Source organism: Grampus griseus (genome assembly GCF_964374135.1).
Source record: "Grampus griseus genome assembly, chromosome: 16".
NCBI classification, from domain to species: domain Eukaryota; kingdom Metazoa; phylum Chordata; class Mammalia; order Artiodactyla; family Delphinidae; genus Grampus; species Grampus griseus.
Window position 1 is genome coordinate 28,301,013 of NC_139010.1, and position 26,471 is coordinate 28,327,483.

The 26,471-nt window shown below is 34.9% G+C and overlaps 1 protein-coding gene across 7 annotated transcripts in view; it reads left to right on the forward strand.

Moving 5' to 3' along the window:
* The window catches only part of ADK (adenosine kinase), a 486,537-nt gene that overhangs the window by 320,110 nt on the left and 139,956 nt on the right, over positions 1-26,471 (forward strand). For all 7 annotated transcript variants that reach the window (XR_014297905.1, XM_082674082.1, XM_082674080.1 and 4 more), the window contains one exon: positions 19,320-19,490. Coding sequence is in view for 6 of the 7 variants with exons in the window: in XM_082674082.1 (XP_082530208.1) it covers positions 19,320-19,490 (171 nt within the window). In the remaining variant the exon portion in view is untranslated. The remainder of the gene's footprint in view (positions 1-19,319; positions 19,491-26,471) is intronic.

Sequence of the window (26,471 nt, forward strand, 5' to 3'; positions counted from 1 at the left end):
TTTTCACATAACCACCTTCACCTTGGCCTGATTTCAGCATAGCACTTCATCCTGAATCCTATCTTCCTTTATGCTTGGAGTTCCTGAACTTGAAGCCTTTCCAGTTCTTTCCTAGCGTACCTTCTCTCCATTGTCCTTCAGAGATAATGGAGGAAATCAGGAAAGCCCCTTGAGGTAATTTTTGACAAGAGACTGTAGGAAATGTCTATACTCTGGCATCAGAAATGCTGTCTTAAAACCAACTCCATGGGCTTCCCTGGTGGCGCAGTGGTTGAGAGTCCGCCTGCCGATGCAGGGGACATGGGTTCGTGCCCCGGTCTGGGAAGATCCCACATGCCACGGAGCAACTGGGCCCGTGAGCCATAACGACTGAGCATGCGTGTCTGGAGCCTGTGCTCTGCAACAGGAGAGGGCACGACAGTGAGTGGCCCGCGCACCTCAATGAGGAGTGGCCCCTGCTCGCCGCAACTAGAGAAAGCCCTCACGCAGAAACAAAGACCCAACACAGCAAAAAATAAATAAAATAAATAAAATTTAAAAAAAGAACAGTTTAATAAAATAAAATATTAACATACTGTTAACATTTGCCAAAAACAATGGTCTATCTCATTTCGATATACATTTATGAATCACCTACTATTTGCCAGAAACAGTGGTGTTTGTTGTTCATTGAGTATGTGTAGTCCTGCCTAGAGAGAAGAAATGACTTTTTTGAATGTTATTACTCAGTTCACTTATTAAGTTTGCCTATGAAAAAAAACAAAACTTTGTTTGTAAATTAAAAATTAAATGTTTTGTGTGTATTTATTGAGTTTATTTATATTTTGGTTTTAGTGGTTACTGTTATACTTACACATTTTCTAATGTTCTTTTCCAAGTCCTCTTATTTAACCTGTTACTGTCTGGTTTATCTGGTTTTATTGGTATCCTGTAACTCTCATCTATCACCTGTGTTGAGTTTATTCTGTTTCCTTCTCTCTCTTTTCTTCCCTTTGTTAGTTACATTATTTCTACTTTCTCCCAACATATAAAATGTGTACTTTAGTCTTTTATATTTATTCCTGTTTTTGTTTTAGTTATAGATGTACATGTATATATTTTTAATGTTCACCCCCATTTTAAAACTCTTCCTCTAAACAATTTTTCAGAAAGACTCGTGGGTACAGAATTCCCTGAATTCTGTGTGTTGAAAGTTTTTCTGTAGTCTTAATATATTTAAGGGACAGCTTAGCTGGATATAAAAATCCTTGATTGACTCTTTATTTCATTGAGATTTTAAAAATTTGCTGTTTTAGTGTTGCCTTGCTTTACATGTTAGTTTTGAAAAGTCTCATACCACTCTAATTATCTTGCCTTTAAGTTATTTGACTGGATGTTTGGAAAATTTTGTCTTTATTCTTGAAATCTAATGGTTTTACTCTGATCTATCTCTAGGTTGCTCATTGTTGGTTATTAATTTTCCCAGGTATCCAATGGGCTCTTTCAATGTCTAGAATCAGGTCCTTTCTTATTTTTCAAAAGTTTTCTGGGACTATAGTTTAAATATTAATTCTGTCCACTTGTATTATTTTTTTAGGGACTCAAACAATATGAATGTTATTCCTCCTTTTTCTGTCTTCCTTTTCCATTATTTTCCTCTGTCTCTTTTTACTTCCTTATTATTTCATTTTCATTCTCTTTTACTTTCCTGTCTTTTTTTTTTTTTTTTTGGTGTCCGTTATTACATTTTCATTTGAATTTATTCTTTCTTGAGAAACCTTTGTCTTCCTTTTTCATTCTTGAGTTCAATTCAGTCTTTTTTTGTTTATTTCTGTTCTTAAGTTTTTGAATTTCAGATTTATGGTAAGTTTTCATATCTTCAGATGCTTGCTTGAGTATACTTAATTCCATTTGTGGTACTAAATTGTTATTTTCTTTTGTTTCATGGTTGGTTTTCCTTTGTGGAATTTTCCTTAGTTGAAATGTGTTGATTTTCACTTCTGATGTTTGCTAGCTATCTGTTACTCTGTCTCTTATTCAGAGAGAGAGAGTGTGTGTGTTATTATGGTGCTTTAAATAACTCCTGGTATAATAGTGTCCTCTTCCACCAGTATATCAAAGTGCAGATTTATTAGTGGATTTGTTTGGGGGTTGGGGGGCAGGAGTTGTTTTCAGTGGGTTTGTTTTGTGAAGGGATTAGGGATTGTGAGTTCTCCTGCTTTGTGCTCTCTTTCAAAACCCTAAATTTTGCCCCTTTTGATTCTTATTCTCTTCATGACTCAATTGCCAAAGGGGCTTCTTTTTTGCCTATTTTCTCCCTTAGAAAGTATGCATTTCATAGAGTGCCCCTTCAAATTTTTGTGCTTTTAAATTCCTCTTCTGATCTACCTGGATACCTATTAAATATTTTCATATTTATGGCGGACATCATCTTTCTGACAGTGGTTTTAGATTGACCTGAGGACCAGTTACCAGCTTTCTTCTCCTTACCTAACATTTTCTCTCAAACTAACTTTGCCCTCCACAAGGCCTCATGGTGGAATGGTGGTGGGGCATGAATATAAGAAAATCTTGCAGTGGAATTTGGTGATTTTTCTCCTTTTACTTGTAGTTATTTTATAGTTTAAGCATTCTTTTTAATAGCCACTTTCTAAAATATTCTCATGTGGTGTTTAACATTGAACACGGATTAATACAGGAGACTATGCTGTCCTCAACAACTCCTCAGTAGCAAGTTCAGTCTATTTATCAGTGCATTCTTCAATGAAAGACTAAGCACCGAGCTCTCCCTGTGCTGTGCGGCTGCTTCCCACTAGCTATCGATTTTACATTTGGTAGTGTATATATGTCCATGCCACTCTCTCACTTCGTCCCAACTTACCCTTCCCCCTCCCCATGTCTTCAAGTCCGTTCTCTACATCTGCATCTTTATTCCTGTCCTGCCCCTAGGTTCTTCAGAACCGTTTTTTTTTTTTTTAGATTCCATATATATGTGTTAGCATATGGTATTTGTTTTTCTCTTTCTGACTTACTTCACTCTGTATGACGGTCTCTAGGTCCATTCCCACCGAGTCTTAACCTGTTCTGAGTTATATTTTCCCTCATCCTTTTTTTTCAAAGTTGCCTCATTAATTGTGGAACATGAATTGTGTAGTGTATAAACAAGTAAGCAGACATACAAGTCAGTAGACTGGAGTGCAACTACCTCCTCACATCATTAGTTGTATGACCTTTGGCAAATAGAGCAACCTCTCTGGGCTCTAATTTCCGTATCTGCAGAATGGGTTTATAGATCAAATATTTTTAACTGCAGAACCCTGTTTTCATACTCAGATGCCCAATATATAAATCAGAATAGCAGGATGTGTTCAGGCCAATGCCATACCTGTAGGGAAACTAATTCTGATTTTTTTTTAATCTAGATAATATCAGCGCTACCTCTTGGAACAGAGAAACAGAACTCTTTCCTTCACTACAGCCAAGTTTTATATTTTGTGGCGCCCCCCCCCCTTTTTGCCATTTTCGTAAAGATTTTGAGTAGGCATTTCATTATTCTAAATCAGTGGTTTTCATACTTCAGCATGCATCAAAATCACCTAGAGGGCTTGTGAAAACAGTTTGCTGTGTCCCTCCCACACTTTCTCTTTCAGTAGGTCTGGGGGAGGACCAAGAATTTGCATTTTTAGGAAGTTCCAGGTGATACTGAAGCTGCTGATTTGAGAATTACACTTTGAGAACTGCTGTCCTATATCAGTGTTAAATATGCATTTTAGTCAGTTTTCTTATTTTAAAAATTATATCAAATCATGTAACAATAACAGCCAGAAGACAAGTAATGTATAAGTGATATATGATATCTGTAAAATAAGATAATTAACATCCAAAGCTTCTAATGTCCTGAAGCTTTCGTATCTAGCAGTAAGGGCTATCTATACCTTTTTGACTTCTTGTGCTACTGTTATGAGTGGATAGATACTAATCTGGCAGCAATCAGGGTTGGCTTCAGCAATAAAGAAATTATTCAAGTCTAAAAGCAATCCTCTCCTTTCGACATGCTGGAAGCACCTAAGAAGAAAATGTCAGAGTCAATATAAGTGCATTTACTGACAGTTTAGCTCTTTTCTATGTCACAGAAAATGGTTTGAAATTTGGCTTTTATCAAAAACAGAAACACTGACCACTCAGAATGATAAAGCAATAGCTTTCAGCTTAGTAATTTTCCATTTATAAAGTAATACTTTTGTAGAAATAAATAAGCAATTGTTTATTTTTGCATAGTTGCATTTTCTCCATTTTTGAGCTCAGATTTAAAACAACTCTGTCCAGTAGTAAGGGAGAGAAATCACTACTTTGCATTACATTAAGTAACAACTAAAAGATCACTTCAAGATAAAATATGACCCAAAAGAACAACCATCTCACTGTAGTTTCTTACAGATCACTTGTGTTCTCTATTCCTTCTCTTTCAGAGCCTGGTTTATGTATTTCATAAACTTTCCCATCTTAGATAGAATTTTATGTTTTTTAATTTTTCAGTAAATCCTCAGTTAATTAGTTACATGAATCACAAGTTATAAGTTGCATTTGTGGCTCACTAAAAGTTGTCAATTTCTGGATAAAAGGGACACCGTCCCTCAGAATATCCCTTCCGATTTTTTTTTTTTTTTTTTTTTTTTGCGGTATGCGGGCCTTTCACTGTTGTGGCCTCTCCCACTGCAGAGCACAGGCTCCAGACGTGCAGGCTCAGCGGCCATGGCTCACAGGCCCAGCCGCTCCGCGGCATGTGGGATCTTCCCGGACCAGGGCAGGAACCCATGTCCCCTGCATCGGCAGGTGGACTCTCAACCACTGTGCCACCAGGGAAGCCCCCAGATCTTTTTTAAAGTACAACTTCAATATGTACATGTTTTTTATGTTATTTATTGCTTCCAAAATTATTTTAAAAATCATCAAAATGAGACAGTGTTGAAAAGTAGAAATATTTTCTTTAATGAAAATATATTCAAGTTGATCCATATTCAGATATCTTGTTTAATACTTAAAATTTGTTCTTCACATTTGTTTAAAACTATTATAAAGGTAAGTGTTCTTTGGATTGTGCCTTTGTGTTTGTATTATGAAAGAGTCAACTGAGAAAAGCAGTCAAACAAATAATGTGGAAGTTGTTACCACTACAGCATGAATGTACAATTGTATTAACTTTAATCCACAGGAAAAAAATCAGATATGGAAACAAAAAAAAATGTCCATAGCCAGATAGATAAACACACTGTGGTATATCCATGCAATGCAATATTATTCGACCATAAAAAGGAATAAATCTACTATGTACTACAATATGAATGAACTTCAGAAATGTTATGCTAAGTGAAAGAAGCCAGGCATAAAAGATCACATAATCTATGATTCCATTTATTTGAAATATCCAGAATGGGTGAATCCACAGAAACAGAAAACAGATTGGTAGTTGCCAGGAGCTAGGGACAATGTGGAGTAACTTAATAGCTTTGGGGTTTCTTTTTGAGGGTGATGAAAATGCTTTTGAACTAGATAGAGGTGATGGTTGTACAACATTATGAATATGACCACATGAAATTGTTCACCTTAAAATGATTAGTTTTGTTTTATGTAAATTTCACCTCAATTGGGAAAAAAATATCAGTTAACTTAAAACCTAACTGAATTCCAGAATTTTTGAGATGGAGGGGCTTCTCAAGATGATCCACCCATTCTCCTGTCATGAAGAAACTGAAGTTCATCAAGATTAAATATATCACTCAAGTATTTCAAGGTAGCTTGTCCAAAACCTAGACCAGCATTTGAAATCTTGAATTTCTAGTCCAGTCACTTTTTTTTTAAGCTATGACATGCTGCTCTATTATCTGCTACTATTTTAGATATTTTAGGGGAAATACTACTCCAGTTGTCACTTATACATAAAAATAACAACAAAGAAACATAGCTTCATTTGTGCCACTTATTAAAAATGCAGGAACAGCAGGTGTTTGTTTCAATAATTTGCCAAAAAGCAGGCCAGAGCTTGAGTTAAAAGAGGATTCTCTGCAATACATCAAAGAAGGCATATATTTTAATTCTAGTCCACAGTTGTCTGGTTTGTGAACCCTTTGGTTCTACCATGATTATGATTCATTTCTGAAAGTTCAAAAAAGTCTTCAAGGGGACTTCCCTGGTCGTCCAGTGGTTAAGACTCAGTGTTTCCAATGCCGGGGATGTGGGTTCAAGCCCTAGTCAGGGAAGTAAGATGTCACATGCCATGTGGGGTGGCCACAAAAAAAAAAAAAAAGTCTTCAAACAATTGGTTAGCTTTCTACCACTTGACAATTTTTGTTTCTCCAACAGAGAAGAACGCTCAGGGTATAAAAATTATATAAGTGTTTCTGCCTAGCTTATGGCAGATAGAGGGTCTGTTTTCAACAGTTATCTTCAGAGGCACCTAGGGAGAAGCATTGAGTGGGGTTGAGGGGTGGAGATAGAGAGCAGCAACTACGAAAACAAGATAACTTGTATCCCTTGGAGATTGAGTCTTCTACTCAAGTGTAAGTAACTTGTGTTGATTTAGTGCTAGCCTCAAAATAGTCTGTGTTCTCATTTCAGCGGAGGACATTGGGAGGTATAATTACAGTTTACCCTTGAGCAATGTGGGAGTTTAGTGGTGCCAACCCATGTAGTCAAAAACCTGCATATAATCAACTATACTCCAATAAAAATTAAAAAATATACCCTGCATATCACTTTACGGTCGACCCTCCACATGCATGCATATGTATCCATGGATTCAACCAACTGGGGATCATGCAGTACTTTCACATGTATTTATTGGGAAAGAATCCACGTATAAGTTGATCTGTGCTGTTAAAACTCTTGTTGCTCAAGGATCAACTGTATATTGTTTTCTCCTCTCTAAGCCCACTTTGACATTCAGTTTCTTCGTGCCCTTTATTCTTTTGAGGAAGCTAACTGTCATTATCATACTATATTGGATTTCCTATTAATTTTTCTCTTCAATATTCCTTTTATCTGAGTGGTATTTTTACTTGGTAGTATGTATTTCCTTCTTTTCCTTCAGTTCATGGGTCAGCAGAATATGTCACCTGGGCCAGATTTGGCTCACTGTCTGTTCTTGTGAATAAAGTTTTATTGGAACACAGTCATGCTTATGCTTATATGTATTGTATATACCCACTTTAGTACTAAAACAGCAGAGTTGGGTGGTTGCAGTAGAGATCATATGACTCACAAATCTAAAATACCTACTATTGGGCCTTTAACAGAAAACATTTGGCAATCTTTGCTTTTGTTGTCCAAGTGGAAGGTGAAGAACAGATTCTACAGAGTGAATAAATATTGCCAGCAAAGCAGAGGATATAGGGAAATATAGAATTTTTGCTTAAGGTAGCTAGAAGCTCTGTGTGGTCAGTGTAAAAGTTTCTTGAAGGTGGATCATCAGAGAAGATGTAGACAAGATAGATTACTGTCATAATTACAGGGTTTTTGATGCCATGTCAGAAATTTGAGATGTATTGTTTAGGAAATGAGCCATTTAAGGTTTTTCAGCAAAGGAACTTTGCCAAAACAGGAAACTCTTGCAGTAATGTTTACAAGGCAAATGAGGGTTGTATTAATGGAAGATTAATACTAATGTTGTATACATATTAATGGGAAAGAGTATAGTTTTAAGAATTTCTAAAGATGTAATTGATAGGACATTTGATTTGGGGACAAAGAGTTAATAATTCTTAGATTCAAACTTCATTGAGCAGAACAGAAAATTGTTTGTACATATTTTGGGAAGTGAAGAACTAATTTTTATGGAAGGTTTAAGTTAATGGAGAAAGATTATAACATTATATAGGATAAGAAACAAATTAAAATTGTTTACTAGGTATCAGCATTACCAAAGTTGTTAGGGCATCCCAGCCAAAGGCAGTTTTTCATTGGCCATATTTTACCTTCAGGGTACCCATTGCTATCATCTAATTGGGGTCCATCTCTTCATAAAATCCTCTTACCTCTGCTCTCCAGAGTGCCACCCTTATACTCCGATTTACTTCTGTTGTCTCATGCAGAGTCAATTACTGACATTTTCTAAATACTATGAATCATGCCCAAGAAGGGCTTTAACTCTCTCAAATAAAAATGCTTATCACGGTATTTTCTTCAACTAGAGCCACAGTTCCCAGACTGTACACTGAGACACCCTACGGTCCTGCAACAAACTCACAAGAGTTCCATAGGGTATTTTGTATATCAGGGTAATGCATATCTTCAATATCAGATTGTGATGCATTCCTTTGGGATGATGTCCTATCTTTGGGAATGGTTGCTGTGATTAAAAAAAAAAAAATCCTGAAAATCAGTGCAGAACAGGAAATGAGGGTTGCACTATTCAGTTAGAATCCAAGGCTTGAAGAGTTGTGCAGTGCCCATCATCAGCACCATATCCCATTAGTAAGTGTTGTGGTGGTTTTTGAATGAAGTAAAAAAAAATTTTTTTCAGTTTATATACATTATTTTTTCAAACCAGGTATTAAGTTGTTAAGATTATCAGTACTTACTAAGTTGCTCAGACCTGACTGTTACAAAAAATAGAACTGTTAGGTATTTCTTAGGGCACCATGTAAAAGTTACTTATTCACTAAGGGTGCTGTGAACTGAGAAAGTTCAGATTCTTTGAGCTAGAGAGTTGTCCAAGTCTAAAATAAATATACTCTTCCTTTAACATGTGAAAATGCAGCAGTCCTTTTTTTTTCCCCCCCCCAAAAATAGCATTTCATGGAGTCACAGATGTAGAAAACAAACATGGGGTTACTGGGGGGGAAGGGGGGAGGGATAAATTGAGAGATTGGGATTGACATATACACACTACTATATATAAGATAGATAACTAATAAGGACCTACTGTATAGCACAGGGAACTCTACTCAATACTCTGTAATGACCTATATGGGAAAAGAATCTAAAGTGGATATATATACATGTATAACTGATTCACTTTACCGTACACCTGAAACTAACAAAACATTGTAAATCAACTATACTCCAATAAAAATTAAAAAAGAAAAGAAAAATAACAAAAAACAAAATAGCATTTCAGTTACATGGGAATTTATGTAGAATCTCAGTAAGAATTTAATCAGATATTTTTAAATTATCTGTACACTGTACACTGTTCTTTGTGCTGTAGCAAACATAAAAATAAAAACTACTCTTGCCCTTAAGGTTACAATGAAGTTTGGGAGGTAAGACAAATGCAAGTTGCTTATATTAATAAAATAAATACCCTTGGTTATTTATTTCATAATACATATTACGGAAGTTCAAAGAAGAACGAATACATGTGTTAGTGGGAATGCAGTAAGACTTTGTGGGATGAAAGTTCGATTTTAAGTGGACCTTGATGGAGGGGTGAAATTCCAACAGGTGGAGGTAGTGGATATTTCAGATAGAAGAAACAACATAAAGACTCAGAAGATTTATTTGGGGGGAAGCAAATCATTCTGTATGACTGAAGCAAGGACATACATTGTAGAGTAATAGAGGTTACAGCTGGTGTGCTCTGTACATTGGAGTACTATTGTGGAGAGCTTTGAATGCTGGGGTGTGAGGCATTTGGATTTAATTTACTAGTAAAATAAGAGTGATTAGGGTGATTAATCTGTCAGCAGGATATAGGATGATTAAATCAAGGAGAGAGAGAAGGCAGGGAGAGCTTTTGGAAAGGGAATGATGGATCTTGTTTTATGTATTTGTATTTCAAAGGAAATACCAAGCTCTATATTCAAGTTAAAAATGATAATTTTGATAAGCATTAGAACTAAGAGCTATAACATAGAACTCAACATTAATGGAAAAACAAAACGTTCTAATGCTCTTGATATTACTACAGAAGTAATGTTAATACAATGTTAATATGTATGGAGTGCATGCTACATACCAGGCATTGTATTAAGCATTCATTTAATTTTCACACCAACCTTAATAGCCATTACTATTCCCATTTTTTAGATGAGAACAATGAGACGTAGGGAAGTTACATAGCACAAGTCATGTATCTAGTAAGTACCAAGACTGGCAAAACTGTTAAAAATAAGTATACTAGTTTGTTTAAACTCTGTGGTGCTGAGAATTGAGTGAATCCATCTCAGATCCTGACGGATTATTATTATATGGCTTAGGTATGGCTCCTCTTATTATTTTAGTTTTTCCTATCATTCCTGATCCCTAATCCTATTCTCCTCCCCACCATGGGTACTCCAATGTGTTTGATATGTGTCCTGCATCCTTGAAAAGTGTATCATGATGTTTTAGGTATGCGCACATGTGTGTACATTATACAGAACATATAAAAGGATGAACTATATACAATATGATGTATATGTTTCTAATATATTACTTTAAATCTTTATATAATAGTGTGCATTCACCACATTTTCTGTATCCTTCCCCTAGAAATAGACTCCCAGAATGCCTCACACTCCCTTTTACTTTCAGCAAAGCTGTGATAAATATCCTCATGTATGTCCCCCTAAAACCCATCTTCTTTCTACTATGTCTTGCTGCCTCCTATTACATGCTTTTTGAGGTGTTTATTTCGGATGGAAGAAAAGCTGACATCTATGTTCATGGTATAGGTAAGATTGCAGGTTTTTTAATCCTGAAAAAGATTAAAATATATGTGGAATAGGTGATTTCATTGATGCTTCCAAAAGGAGCCACACAGGCAGGAAGATCTAGGTGAATTATCCTCTTCCACTGATGCATTATATTCAGTCAGTGGTAACATAAGCATTACAGCATCACTAGTATATTTGTTCTGGCTTTCTTCTTGTAGTGATTCTTTTGCTGTCATTACTATGAAGTAGTGCATATCATAACATTGTAATAGTAAACAATTTATACATTATCTTAATGTTTGTCAAAGTCATTTTCCTTACAAGCAAATAGGAAGTATGTTTTATAATAATTCACATTTGGGGCTTCCCTTGTGGCACAGTGGTTAAAAATCGCCTGCCAGTGCAGGAGACACAGGTTCAAGCCCTGGTCTGGGAAGATCCTGCATGCCACGGAGCAATTAAGCCCATGTGCCACAACTGCTGAGCCTGCGCTCTAGAGCCCGTGAGCCACAACTGCTGAAGCCCGCATGCCTAGAGCCCGTGTCTGCAACAAGAGAAGCCACCACAATGAGAAGCCCACAAACCTCAACAAAGAGTAGCCCATGCTCACCGCAAGTAGAGAAAGCCCACGCACGGCAACAAAGACCCAACGCAGCCAAAAAAAAATAAATAAATCGTATTTGATCCTCACACTCCTACAAGGAAATAGATTTTATACTCTATAAGACTTTTGCAAAACATGTACGACTCATTAAAGGGAAGAAAACTTGCTATATGGTTTTCGTATTTGTTATTTTTGGCTTCTAATTTATTCTTTCTCTCAACCCATTGTCTTGACTAGTATTACTATGGCATGGAAAACATACTAATTATGTTCTTTAGAATAGACAACTGTGGTACATCTTGAGATACACCATCTGGTACTCTCAGCCATCTCTCATCAGTTATAGTCGAGGTTTAGTGGGGTTCTCTAGTTGTCCTAATATTTTTCTGTTACTATACATTCTTATTTATTTTCTCTTTTGCTTCTATGAATAGTGGTTTATATTTACTAAAGTCACTTCATATTTAGTTTGTTCCTTTTTAAGCTATCTACTTGAAGAAATAATAGACTTACTCCCAGCTCTTGATCTGTTCTTACTCTTGTTTTTTGAACTAAACTTCTCACTATTTATAAACATCTTTTCTTTGAACAAAGATTTAATTCAAGTGAACAAAATATTTTTATCTTTTAAATAATTTTTATCAGAGAGTAATCAAACCACTTCACTGAAATTTGAAAAATAAAAATATTAAAATTATCCATAATTTTTCTACTGAAATTTAACCATTTTTGCTTTTGGTATATTCTCTTCCAGTTTTCTTTTCCTATTGATATAATATAGTTTATAACCATATTTTGTACTTACTACTTGTATATCTTACGTTTCATTTAACATTTGTGTATTATAAACATTTTCCACTTTGCCACTTATTTTCATAATCATCACTTTTATTATTTTCAAAGTATTCTCTAGAATAGCACTATCCAATGGAAATATAAAACAAGCCACATAAACAATTTTAAATTTTCTAGTAGCAACATTAAAAAAGTAAAAAGAAACAGCTAAAGTTAATGTTAATATATTTTATTTAACTTCAGATATCTAAAATAATTCTCATTTCAACATGTAATCATATAAAATTAATGATATTTTAACATTCTTTTTTTATACTGTCTTTGAAATTGGTGTCTGTTTTACATTTATAACACAGCTCAGTCACTAAATTGTCAACAGTCAAAATGAAATGTAGCCTACCAAAACAATAAAATTGTGTTTAGCAGAAAAATATTTTACATTCCTTCCATTTTGAATTTTTTTTCAATTAAATTAAATTAAAATTCAGTTCCACAGTCACACTAACCACATTCCATGCGCTCATTGGCTACATGTGGCTTTTTACATTTAAATTACAATTAAATAAAATTTGAAATTCAGGTCTTCAGTTGCACTAGCCACATTTTAAATGATCAATAGCCAGGGACTTCCCTGGCGGTCCAGTGGTGAAGACTCTGCACTTCCATTGTGGGGGGTGTGGGTTTAATCCCTGGTTGGGAAACTAAGATTCCACATGCCACGTGGCACAGACAAAAAAAAAAAGAAACAAACAATAGCTCCCACCTCTTAAAGACCATAGATATGTGAAAAGAAAGATAGGCTGTAAAGTGTTTACCACAGTGCCTGGCATAAGGAAACACCCAATAAATGTAGAGCTATAAATAAAGAATTTATAAATAATAAATATTTTTTAAAAAAATAAATGATCAGTAGCCAGATTTAGAACGGGTATATATGCCAGTTCTTACTTGACTATTTATTCCTCTATTATTGAATATATTGTTCCTAGGTTTTCAGTCAGATAAATAGTATACTGATATGTTCCTAAATGAATATTTTCCATATTTTGGATTATTTCCTTAAGGTAGACTCTCAGAAGTAGAATTATTGGGTCAAAGAATATGAATTTGTTTATAGCTCCTCGTGTGTATTTTCAACTTATTTTCTGGAACAAGTGTCAGTTTCACTCCCATCAGCGGTATTAATATATTAATTTCACCAACCTTTCTTCATAACCAAGTTACTACCACGTTTCTTTTTTTTATATTTTATGTATTTTATTTTTTTAATTGAAGTATAGTTGATTTACAATATTACATTAGTTTCAGGTGTATGACATAGTGATTATATATTTTAATAGATTATGCTTCGTTTAAAGTTATTACAAAACAATGGCAGTATTTCCCTGTGATGTACAATATGTACTTGCCTGTATACATCTATATATATATATGTGTATATATATATATATATATTTTTTTTTTTTTTTAAACGGTAGGCTGACCTCTCACTGCTGTGGCCTTTCCCGTTGCAGAGCACAGGCTCTGGACGCGCAGGCTCAGCGGCCATGGCTCACGGGCCCAGCCACTCCGCGGCATGTGGGATCTTCCCAGACTGCGGCACGAACCCGTGTCCCCTGCATCGGCAGGCAGACTCTCAACCACTGCGCCACCAGGGAAACCCAATAAATTACTTATGTTTGTTTTTTGTTTTTGTATTTGTTTTTTTGGCGGTACGCGGGACTCTCACTGTTGTGGCCTCTTCCGTTGCGGAGCACAGGCTCTGGACGCGCAGGCTCAGTGGCCATGGCTCACGGGCCCAGCCGCTCCGCGGCATGTGGGATCTTCCCGGACCGGGGCACGAACCCGCGTCCCATGCATCGGCAGGCGGACTCTCAACCACTGTGCCACCAGGGAAGCCCTCTATATATTTTATACATAGTAGATTGTATCTCTTAATCCCATATCCCTGTCTTGCCCCTCCCCCCTTCCATTTCCCCACCAGTAATCACTGTTGTGTTTTTATATCTGCAAGTCTGTTTCTGTTTTGTTATTACATTCATTTTATTTTTTAGATTCCACATATAAGTGATAACATAGAATATTTGTCTTTCTTTGTCTGACTTATTTTACTAAGTATAACTCTCACTTGGTCTGTCCACATTGTTGCAAATGGCAGAATTTCATTCCTTTTTATGGCTGAGTAATCTTTATCCATTCATCAGTTGATGGACACTTAGGTTGCTTTCATATCTTAGCTATTGTAAATAATGCTGCTGTGAACATTGGGGTGCATTTATCTTTTCGAATTAGTGTTTTTGTTTTCTTCAGATATATATCCAGCTCTGGAATTGTAGGATCATATGGTAATTGTATTTTTAGATTTTTGAGAAACCTCCGTACTGTTTTCCATAGTGGCTGTACTAATTTACATTTCCACCAACAGTATACAAGTCTTCCTTCCCTCCACATCGTTGCCAATATTTGTTCTTTGTAGACTTTTTGATGATAGCCATATTGACAGATGTGAGGTGATATCTCATTGTGGTTTTGATTTGCATTTCTCTAATAATTTGCAGTATTGAGCATCTTTTCATGTGCCTGTAGATCTGCATATCTTCTTTAGAAAAATGTCTATTCACATCTTCTGCCCATTTTTTAAATCGGATTGCTTATTTTTTTGATATTGAGCTGTATGAGGTCTTTATATAACATTTTGGATATAAACGCCGTATCAGTAATATCATTTGCAAACTTTTTCCATTCAGTAGGTTGTCTTTCCATTTTGTCAGTGGTTTCCTTTGCTGTATTAAAGCTTTTAAGTTTAGTTAATTCCCATTTGTTTACTTCTGCTTTTATTTCCTTTGCTTTAGGAGACAAATCCAAAAAATATTGCAGTGATTTATGTCAAAGAGTATTCTGCCTTTGTTTTTCTCTAGTAGTTTTTTGGTATCCAGTCTTACATTTAGGTTAATCTATTTTGAGTTTATTTTTGTATACAGTGTTAGAGTCTGTTCTAATTTCATTCTTTTACATGTAGCTGTCCAGTTTTCCCAGCACCACTCATTGAAGAGACTGTCTTTTCTCCACTGTATATTCTTGCCTCCTTTGTCATAGGTTAATTAACCATAAGTGCATGGGTTTCTTTCTGGGCCCTGTATTCTGTTCCATTGATCTATGTGTCTGTTTCTGTGCCGGTACCGTACTGTTTTGATGACTGTAGCTTTGTAGTATAGTCTGAAGACAGGGCTCATGATTCCTCCTGCTCTCTTCTTCTTTCTCAAGATTGCTTTGGCAATTTGGGGTCTTTTGTAGTTCCATATAAATTTTAGGATTATTTGTTCTAGTTTTGTGGAAAATGCCTTGGGTTGTTTGACAGAGATTGCAATGAATCTGTAGATTGCTTTGGGTAGTATGGACATTTTGACGATTTTAATTATTCTAATCCATGAGCACAGACTACCTTTCCATTTTTTTTGTATTATCTTCAGTTTCCTTCATCAGTGTTTTATAGTTTTCAGAGTGTAGGTCTTTTACCTCCTTGGTTAAGTTTATTCCTGGGTATTTTGTTTTTTTGTTTTTTTGGTTTTTTTGGTATTTTGTTTTTGGTGTGATTTGAAATGAACAGTTTCTTGTCTTTTCTTTTAGTATTTTAAATATTTCAATTACTTACATTCCCCCATGTTTAAACTACCCTGAGAAATCCTCAGTGTGGCTGAATGAGAAATCTACATACTTGAGATTTCCAGGCTTTAAGTCTGGCTCTGATAAAAATGGTTCTTTGGCTCTGTCTTGGTCTTTCCCCTTTCCTCCTATTCCTGCCTTTTTTTTCTGTTTCAGTTTCCATTTTAATGGATAAAATTGTCTCACTTCACCCTTAATTCTGATTAATATTATCCAGTCTCTAAGTGTTAGAATCTACTTTGCTTTTCGTTGGTCCTAGGGCCAAAGAGTAGCAGCGCTAACTCTTGTATCTACTGAAATCCCTATTTTGAAAATTACAAGATTTTTGTTGATTATATAGAGTATTTTTCTAAACTACAGCTCTATAAATTATTGGCCTGTTTTTATTACAAACCTGTTACTTGAAAAAAAATTTTTTTATAACAGTTTTGTTTTGGTGATATGATGGTCTGGAACATGTGGCCTAGCAAAGGATATAAATCTAGAAAGAAAAATTATGGTTGGCATCGATTTTAAGTCTGTGCACTCTAAGCACAAATCCTAAATTGTTTAAATACTAAATATTTGCTTAAAGAAAAACAAGAAACCATTCAAAAATGGAATTAATTTAAATTGTGAATTTGCCTCAGTTAAAAGCTGATGGTTTTTTGTGTATTCTTTGTAAAATTAAGAAAATGGAAGTTCTACTGTCCACATCACAATTCTCTTGTGTTGCATTTTAAAGTAAAATACACATACAACATACACATTTGGAATGAGGCCAGATTTAGACTCTGGGGCATACTGTTCTGTACCTTAAATTACAATCAGATGTATTTTAGCACAGATCAAATTTTCAGTCTGAAGTTGGTGAGAAGCCTAATTATTTGACCAGGTTACTATTTATGTAAACCATTCTATGGCTGTCTGTGGTTAATCCACAGCTGGCAGAATGCTAGCTCTGGGAGGTTTTTATTTCATGCTGAAACAGTTTGGGGAGAAACAGGGGGAGGGGGGAGCTTTAAACTCTCCTCATTAAATGAAAGACTAAAAAGCAAGTACATACATATTACTATGGAGACAAGATGCTATAGAAACTGTTCCTTTTAATTCTCCAAGTGACATAAATAGCAAAGCAGCTTGGATGCTCATAGTTTGCAAGTGACATGGTATTTGGTTTAGAAAGTAAGATGAAAACATTAAATGATGTTACCTAAGACTAAGACATGTTTCCTTTTAGAACAATTGAATATTGGTAAAGAATTAATGGCTTAGAATTTTTAAATGATGAGAAAATTTTATGTTACTGTGATAGGAAAATGTTTTTATTAGAATTTCATTAGCAGTACTTTAGTAAAAGACAATTATAGTATAAAATTCTCTTAATATTTCAGAATTTGTAAGCGCAAGAAACCCTTCAAAGGTGGATCCCAGTACACATGACTCCTGCCAGAAAATTAATTTTTTAGTGTTCTTTTAATATTCATTTTGAAGTTTGAAAATAATAGAAAAATAATCTTGTTTCTCTTTAAACTCTTTGAGTTTGCAAGATAGAAGTGGTTAGTCCCTCAGTTATAAGTGAATATTTCAATAGCTTTTTTGTAACTTTTAAAAGAAGTTTCCTTTACACTTTGATGGTTATTTCTAACATAAGGTAGCTCTTCTCTTCTCGTTCCCATTTCCCTACTTCCTCTGGTTCCTTGCTCTAATTATCCTCCCTCTCTTGCTTCTTCATTCTTCTGTTTCTCCAGTAGATCCTTCATTGAAGAGCAGAAATGCTTAAACTTTCCCTGTTCTTAAAAACAACTCTCCTACTCCCCTTCTGCCACTAAAATTATCTTTTTGCTCTTTTTTTCTGTGTTATCTACTAAAACTAGGGTAATTATCTCTGGAGTCACTTGAATTCAAACTCCATCACACATAAGCTCTAGGATCTGGGAAACCTTTCTTAATTTTCCTGTCTTGCCTTCTTTATTCATAAAAAGAGAATAATAACAGTATCCACCTCATAGGTTTATGTAAGGAAAAAATGATAACCAAGTTGATATACATAGAGCTTTTAGTATAGTGCCTGGATTGTAAGAATGGCTCAGTGAATTTTAGATGATTCTATTATTATTCACTGATAAAACTCCCCAAATAATTTATCTTTACCCTTACTTTCTCACCATTCCTTTTTAAACAACTATCTGTTTTTACCTTCATACCTTAAGTACTTTCTCCTAACCATCAAATCCTGTGACTTTGGCTCAGTCCTTTCCTCTCTACCCACTGATAGCTTCGGTGCCTTTAAGTATCTTCTTAAAGTTTCCCTTGTTGGGTTTCTCTGTCATGGCTTCTGTTCTTCTTGTGTGCCTTCCTCTTGTACTCTACTTTTTTCCTTTCCTCTGTCCCCTGATTTTGGTTCTCCTCTATTCTGTCCTTTGCCCTCTTCTTTTTCTACCTTTCTTTCTTGGTAATTACAACTCCTCTTTTACCATCACCTTCTTCCATGGCCTTTCTCCTGAGTCCAGCTTTCTGATATATTTGGAAGTCCCTTAACACCTCAAATGTAGTATGACCACAACTAAACACTCTCTTTGACGTCTAAGCCAGGTCTTGTTCTGTATTTTTCTATTTTTTTTCTTTGTTTTTTTGTTTTTTGGCCGTGCCACACAGCATGTGGCATCTTAGTTCCCTGACCAGGGATCAAACCTGTGCCCCCTGCATTGGAAGCGCAGAGTCCTAACCACTGGACCACCAGGGAATTCCTGGATTTTTCTATTTCTATTAATAGTAGAACCAGATTTAAAATCTTAGTAATCTTTTGACTCTTTTTTCTTTGTCTCCCACATCTTAAACAATTGCTAAGTCCAGTATGTAATACTCCCAGTATGATTTCCTTTTACAAAGCCGAAAGCAGGCTTTTATTGACTGTTGCTGTCCAGAGTAACGTTCCCTTGAATTCTCCTATTAAGCTTGTTACTCCTTTCTTTCAAGGAAAACTTCATTACCCTTCATTCATCCCCACTCCACCTAATAGACTCCTGAACTGCCACTCAAGGCCCTTCGTGTTCTTACCTCAGCTGGGCTTCCAAACTTTTATCTTCTTTTGCCCTTTGTGTACTCCTTCATTTCCTTGCGCATCATCCAAACCAGATTTCCATATAAGCATCCATGTTTTTGCTTATACTTTATTGCATCTAGAAAGCGTAAATATATATTTTAAAAGACTTACTAATGTTTAAGATACAGATAAATAGTATTTTTAAATAGAGCTTTCCTGACAATAAGAATCCAAACTGTTTGTAAGAAGCTGTAAGGATCTAATCTGCCTTCATTACTATTTGTCTGATTTAAAAGTAATTATTGTCCTGAATGAGACCTTTCAAATATTTTTTCTTATGTAGATTCCTAGAATTCTTTCAGTATTGAATATACAAATCTAATATGAAATAAATAATGTCTTATTCTCTAATGTAATGGCATATATCAAGCATATAGTACTCATGTGATAAACTTTTCTCCTCATCAAATTCTTTTTTCTGCCTTGCATTTTATAATTGTATTTTTAAGGTTTACATTATATAGGCTTTTGTATTTTGTATAGGTTTCTTTTATTCTCACTGAGAGTGACTATGTGGAGATAGCATTTCTAATTTCCCTTCCTTTTTTTCTTTATCCAGGGTTTTTTTCTCACAGTTTCCCCAGAGTCAGTTTTAAAAGTGGCTCACCATGCTTCTGAAAACAACAGAATTTTCACTTTGAATCTGTCTGCACCATTTATTAGTCAGTTCTACAAGGAATCATTGATGAAAGTTATGCCTTATGTTGACATACTCTTTGGAAATGAGACGGTGAGTAATTTTTTTTTTAAAGTACCTGGTTTGTTTGGTTTCTCTTTGTGTATATGTTTAGAAATATATAAATAAAAACTGTGTACTTGAGAATTAAGTAAAACTGCCTCAGTTTGGACCACTCTAACTCAGTATTTTTAGTATTTCCTTCAGAATATACTAATTTCTTACACAGTAAAAAATTAGTCTTTTAAAGGATTAGGTTATTCAGGTTTATAATTTACATGTAGTAAAATTCACTCTTCTTATACATTTCTGTGAGCTTTTGCAAATGCATACCTGTCATGTGACTGTGACCACAAGCAAGATAAAAAACATTTTCATCACATTTATCAGTCAACCCTTGCCCTCATCCTTAGCCCTTAACATCAACCTCAAATAACCTTAATTAAAAAGAAAATGAGGAGGAGCCTTAACAAAAATAAAAAGCATTGGAGAGCACACAGAAAACTCTTTAATAAGAGCTCACATTTGTAAAACATATGTAAAAAAGATGGAAAGCATTTATAGAACCAGGGAACAATGCTAAAAGTTTGGCAGAGACATTGAAGAATAGAAAAGAATAGAGGCCCAAGAATAATTAGGTTTGCAGAAAATGCTGATGATATCAAAATGGTCTTCATTGTTTAAAAAAACTCCAAAAGTACAGTCAACAGAAAAAGTAATTGGACTTCATCAAAATTAAAAACTTTTGTGCATCAAAGGACACTATCAGGAAAGTGAAAAGACAACCCATGGATGGTAGAAAATATTTGCAAATAATATATCGGTTCAGGGATTAGTATCCAGAATATATATCTTAACAACTCAAATACATCTCAACAAGAAGAAAACAACCTAATCTAAAAATGGTCAAAGGACTTAAATAAATATTTCTTCAAGGAAGATATATCAATACAAAGGGCCAATAAGCATGTGAAAAGATGCTCACCATCAGTAATCATTAGAGAAATGCTTATGAAACCAAAGTAAGATATTACTTGACACCCAGTAGGATGGCTGTTTTCAAAATTAAAAAATGATAAATAACAAGTACTGGAAAGGATGTGGAGAAATGGGAACTCTTGTGCATAGCTGCTGGGAATGTAAAATGGTGCAGCTGCTGTGGAAAACAATTTGGTGGTTGTTCATAAAGTTAAAAAGAGAATTATTACCATATGATCCAGCAATTCCACTTCTAGGTATAACCAAAAAACCTTCAAAGCAGGGATTCAAATGCTTTTACACCAATGTTTAGCAGCATTATTCACAATAGCCACAAGTTGGAAACAAACCAAATGTTCTTCAACAGATGAATAGATAAATAAAATCTGGTATATACATACAATGGAATATTATTCAGCCTTTAAAAGGAATGAATTCTGTTACATGGTACAATATGAATGAATCTTGAAAACATTATGTTAAGTGAAATAAGGCAGATACAAGCAGACACCTATTGGGTTTTCCTATAAGGATTCCTCTGAAATGAAGTATCTGGAATAGAAAAACTCATAAAGAAGGACAGCAGAATAGTGGTTACTAGGCACTGGGGGAAAAGGGGAGTTGGGAGTTAGTTAATGAGTACAAAGCTTCTATTTGGGATGAAAAAAAGTTCTGGAAATGGATAGTGGTGATGATTGCACAACATTGTGAATATATTTAATGTCAGTGAATTTAACACTTAAAATTGTTAAAGTGGTAAAATTTTACTTTATGTATATTTTACCACAATTTAAAAAATTGATTGATTCTACAAATTGGTAAAGTTTGACTAGAAGTTAGTACTGTATAGATTATTAAAGAAATTATTTTTCCCTACCTAGAAGAGGAAGTAGTAAAATTACAAGCTACTACCTGGTTACAAGTCATGTCAGGATAACTTTTTACTTTTTTTGTACGATTGCTATTCATATGAATTCAACAGATATGTAGTACCTATTATGGCAGACCAATAAACAGTAGATGTATAGTATATTTGAGATGATTTGTCATAATATGGATTATAGAATAATAAATATTGGATACAGGGCAATTAGATATATTTGATAGTTTACTGAACCAGTCTCAAAAAGTCCTCCGATAAATTAATAGATTTCTAGTGATATGCTTCAGTGTTTGCTCAAGTAAACTATCAGTGATTCAGATAAAGCTGTATTTGTAGATAAGGCAAACGCACAGAATGTAAATAATGCAACACGTTAATAGATACCAAGTAAATTGAATGTCAAAATGAGACTTTAAACAATTTTAATAGTTTGGAAATACCAATTAAGTGATGAAATTTAATGAGGATAAATAAAATGATACCATATTTGATTATAAAACAAATATGTTATTATGAGCTTTATCTCTTTAATCTCATATTTCATTGTTCTCCTTGAATACTCAAGTAATAATAAACTATCTTCGGTTCTCTAGGAAAACAAGGGACATTTCATTTCTAAATTGCAATGAAGTGTGAAATATATTTCTCAGGGAATACATACAGGATTGCTTTGTCCTTCTCCCCCTCTTTCTCCCTCAAAAGAAAAAAACAAAAAAAAAAAGAAAAAAACAAACAAATCTACTGTGCTTAATATAAATTCTCAAAATGTCAGCACTTAGCTAAAACCAAACACACTTGACTCTTATTTTCTACCTAGTGCCACTTTCCTTTTCATAGGATTGTGTACTACTAATGATGTTTTAAAGCTTTTCTGATAACCTCAGAAAGTATATTTTAAAAAAAGAAGAAGAACTTGTCCACCAAGGCTATCTCTTCACAGATAATGAAGGACAGTGATCCTTGTGAGACAAGAAATAAATGAGATGAGCCCTATGATTAACCCAACTTACCACTTGAAGAGAATTTCTAGGCCATTGCACAGAGGAGAACCCACGTAGAGCTTGGCAGTCTCTTTGAATTGAAGAGATGGAGCTGGAAGTTCAGGAAATCTAACAGCTAGCCAGCTGGAGTTTGCAATTCATAGTACCCGAAAGGAAAGAGCTGCATAGAGAGAGAACACAGGAGATTTGCAGAGTCCCACCCAAGTCTTTCAGCTGAGTACTTGATCAGCTGTGAGGAAACTAATGAAGGCTGGGCAAAGAACCACCTGAGAAGATACTAGCAAATAATCTTCAGAGTGCACAGAGAGCCTGTAACCATTCTTATTCTACTAGCTAGAGTAGAGAACCTCATAATTCATGAGCTTCAGAGTACTTAGAGCACCACTGGTGCAAAATTAGTCTAGAGTGAGGCTCCTTTTGTCCCTCCTAACAATATTATCCCAATATGCATACAGTGCCTTGTATTGGGTTAAAGAAATTCCCTTCTATTCTTAGTAATCTGAGGGCTTTTTATCTGGAATGGATGTTGGATTTTGACATTTTCCCCCCGTGATTTTAGCAAATTCAATCCAGTAATAGGATAATTCATCATGACCAGGACTGTAGGGTTGGTTTACCAATCAATATAATTCACCTTTGTAAAAATAAAAAACATCACCATCTTAATAGACACAGAAAAGAACCTATGTCAGAATCCAACATCCATTCCTGATAAAAAGCCCTCAGAGTACTAAGAATAGAATGGAACTTCTACAACCCAATACAGGACATCCACAAAAAATGTACAGCTAATATCATACTTAATGATTAAAAGCTGAATGCTTTCCTCTAAGATCAGGGACAAAGCAAGGATGTTCACTCTTTCCACTTTTATTCAGCATTGTACTGGAGGTTTTAGTCAGTACTAATAAGGTATGAAAATCATCGAGATTAGAAAGGAAGAAGAAAAACTGTCTCTGTTACTAACACCGTGATCATCTTTGTAGAAAAATCTTTTGAAATCTACAAAGAGCTATTACAAATAAAAATGAGTTTAGCAAAGTTGTGGGATACAAGATAAACACACAAAAACCAGTTGCATTTCTATATAGTAGCAGCAAACACGCAGAAATTGACATTTAAAATTACTATTTCCATTACTATGAAAAGATATAACATACTTTGGGATAAATCTAATAAAAGATATACAAAACCTGTATACTGAACACTGTAAAACATTGTTGAGAATAATTAAAGAACTAAGTAGAGAGAGAGGGCATGTGCATGGATTTTAACTCTATTGTGAAGATGTCAGGTCTCACATTGGTCTTTGGATTCAACATAATTTAATTTAAAATTCCAACAGGTTTTTTGTTTGTTCATTTTCTAGAAGTCAACAAGCATATTCTAAAATTAATATGGAAAAACACTGGACTAAAATAGTCAAACCAACTTTGAAAAAAAAATCAGAGGACCTACACTACCTGGTGTCAGGACTTATAAAGCTACAGTAGTCAATACAGTGTGGCAGTGCCCTAAAGATAGGCAAATAGATCCATGGAACAGAGGAGATAGTACAGAAATAGACCAACTGTAGATTCTTTAACAAAATTTCAGTAGCAATTCTGTAAATAATAGTCTTTTTAACAAATTATGCTATAGCAATTGAATATCCATATCCAAAAAAGCAAAACTTCAGCCCATACAACATGCAACAACTATTCAGGTGTCCAACATTAAAAAGTATGACTATACAAGATATTTGCACAAGCTGATAGAACTGTCATACACTGCTGGTGAGAATGCAAAATGGTACAACTACTTTGAAAAATAGTTTTCCAGTTTCTTACAAAGTTATATATAACCCACCATATGACCTAGTTGTCCCCCCGCAAGAGAAATGAAAGTATATGTACATATAAACACATACACAAATGCTTGTAGGAACTCTTATTTGTAATATCCAAAGTCTAGAAGCAACTCAGTGTCCATCAACTGGTGACGGGATAAGCAAACTGTGGTATATCTATACGCAAGAATACTAGTCCATAAAAGAAATGAAGTATTTATACATGCACCAACATGGATGAATGTCAGAAGATTTATACTGAGTGAAAGATGAGCTGCCAGACAAAAAGTACATTCTGTGTAACTCCATTTAAATTAAATTCTAGAGAATTCAAACTGTAGTGACAGAAAGCAGATTCATGGTTGCCTGGGAAGGAGTTGTGCTGTGAGGCAGTGATCACAAATGGGCATAACAAAACTTTTGGACGTAATGAATGTGTTCCTTATCTTGATTGTGGCTGTAGTTTCAGGACTTTATGCATGTGTCAAAACTTATCTAATTAGATACTTTAATTTGTGCAGATCATTATATGTGAATTATACCATATAAAGCTTTTTTGAAAGAATACATACTGTGTGATTCCATTTACATAAGTTTAAAAATGGGGAAAATTAGAGTTGTTCATATAAAAAGCTCTAAAGAACCAATGTTAAATGAAAACGTGAGGGACTTCCCTTGTGGTCCATAGAAAGTACTGCTGACCTGTGAAAACCACAGGGGGTTGGGTTGCCACCTCTAAAGGCGATAAAAATTCTGCATATAATTTATAGTCGGCTCCCTGTACTCATGGTTCCACTGCACCTGAGGTTCCAACCAACGGCAGATCCTGTAGTTCCGTAGTATTTACTGTTGAAAAAAATCTGCATATAAGTGGACACGTGCAGTTCAAACTGGTGGTGTTCAAAGGTCAGCTGTGCTGAGTTTTTGTTAGGTAGTGTTGAAGGTGTTCTTAGCAGTATTGATATTATTCCTCTCTTAAGTTTCACTTAACTAACTTGCTTGAATAACATGTACTCTCCATTCCCTTGATAAAACATAATAAATAGTTCCAAGTGAATAAGGAAAAACTATTATGCTATTAGGCTGTTCTCTGATAGACCAACTTCTCTTCCTACAAATTTGCTTTTAATGATTATATAATCTGATAAAATAGAATAGAGTGCAAATAGAGTGAGAATTAGTTTAATGAATTAAGTTTGGGTACAAAACTCAGTAAAGACAAATTGCTTTAAAAAGTTGTTCTTGAATTAGGTGTGGGCATGAAAAGTTTTAAAGATTAAAGGAAGAAGAACCTATAAATAGCTGCACTCGGGAGTACTCCATAGAAGTCTTCAAGTTTTGACTCTCCTTTAAAGAAACTAAAAGTGAAATTCATAAACCATGAATTATGGATCTGATTCTATAAGAAAGGCTCTAGAATATCAGTCAGCATACACACATTAAAAGTCTTGACCCTACTTTAAATATTAGCAAATGATACATCAATATATATTAATAAAATGTTTATAGAATTTTTAAATTAAATTTTTAAAATTTAATCAATTTGCTGATTTATTAGCTAACTACTGTTCCTTCCATTTCCTTATACGTAAAGTGAAGGATTTGTGTAGAAATACTAGAAGATCTTTTAAATTTTTTGTTAGAGCCTAAAAATGTTTTTTACAAAAACTGTGGATTCATTTTTCTCAGATGTTCTAATAGTCAGTAACACTGACCAATTTTACTATAAATCAGCAAGTCCTTGTTCTGAAATCTAGAATAATATAATCCCAAACATTAATTTTAGACAGTTATTCTTTTTTTTTTTTTAATATCCAGCTCTTTTTTTTTTTTTTTAGTTGTTGGGGGTAGGAGTTTAGTAATTTATTTATTTATTTTTGCTGTGTTGGGTCTTCATTTCAGTGCGAGGGCTTTCTCTGGTTGTGGCAAGCGGGGGCCACTCTTCATCGTGGCGCGCGGGCCTCTCACTATCGTGGCCTCTCTTGTTGCGGAGCACAAGCTCCAGACGCGCAGGCTCAGTAGTTGTGGCTCACGGGCCTAGTCGCTCCGCGGCATGTGGGATCTTCCCAGACCAGGGCTCGAACCCCTGTCCCCTGCATTAGCAGACAGATTCTTAACCACTGCGCCACCAGGGAAGCCCGATAGTTATTCTTTTCATTGTTAACAGGCTCAACTGTAATGCCTTACAAGCTAGATTTTTTTTTCTCTTCTTTCACCCCTACTGTTTCTTTTCTCTGTTTGATTTGCCCAGGGAAAAGGGTATTCTTCTCTAAGGAATATCTGAAAATATTTGGTTGAGCTCATTCTGAAACAAAATAGAAGTATTCACAGGAATACCGATACTC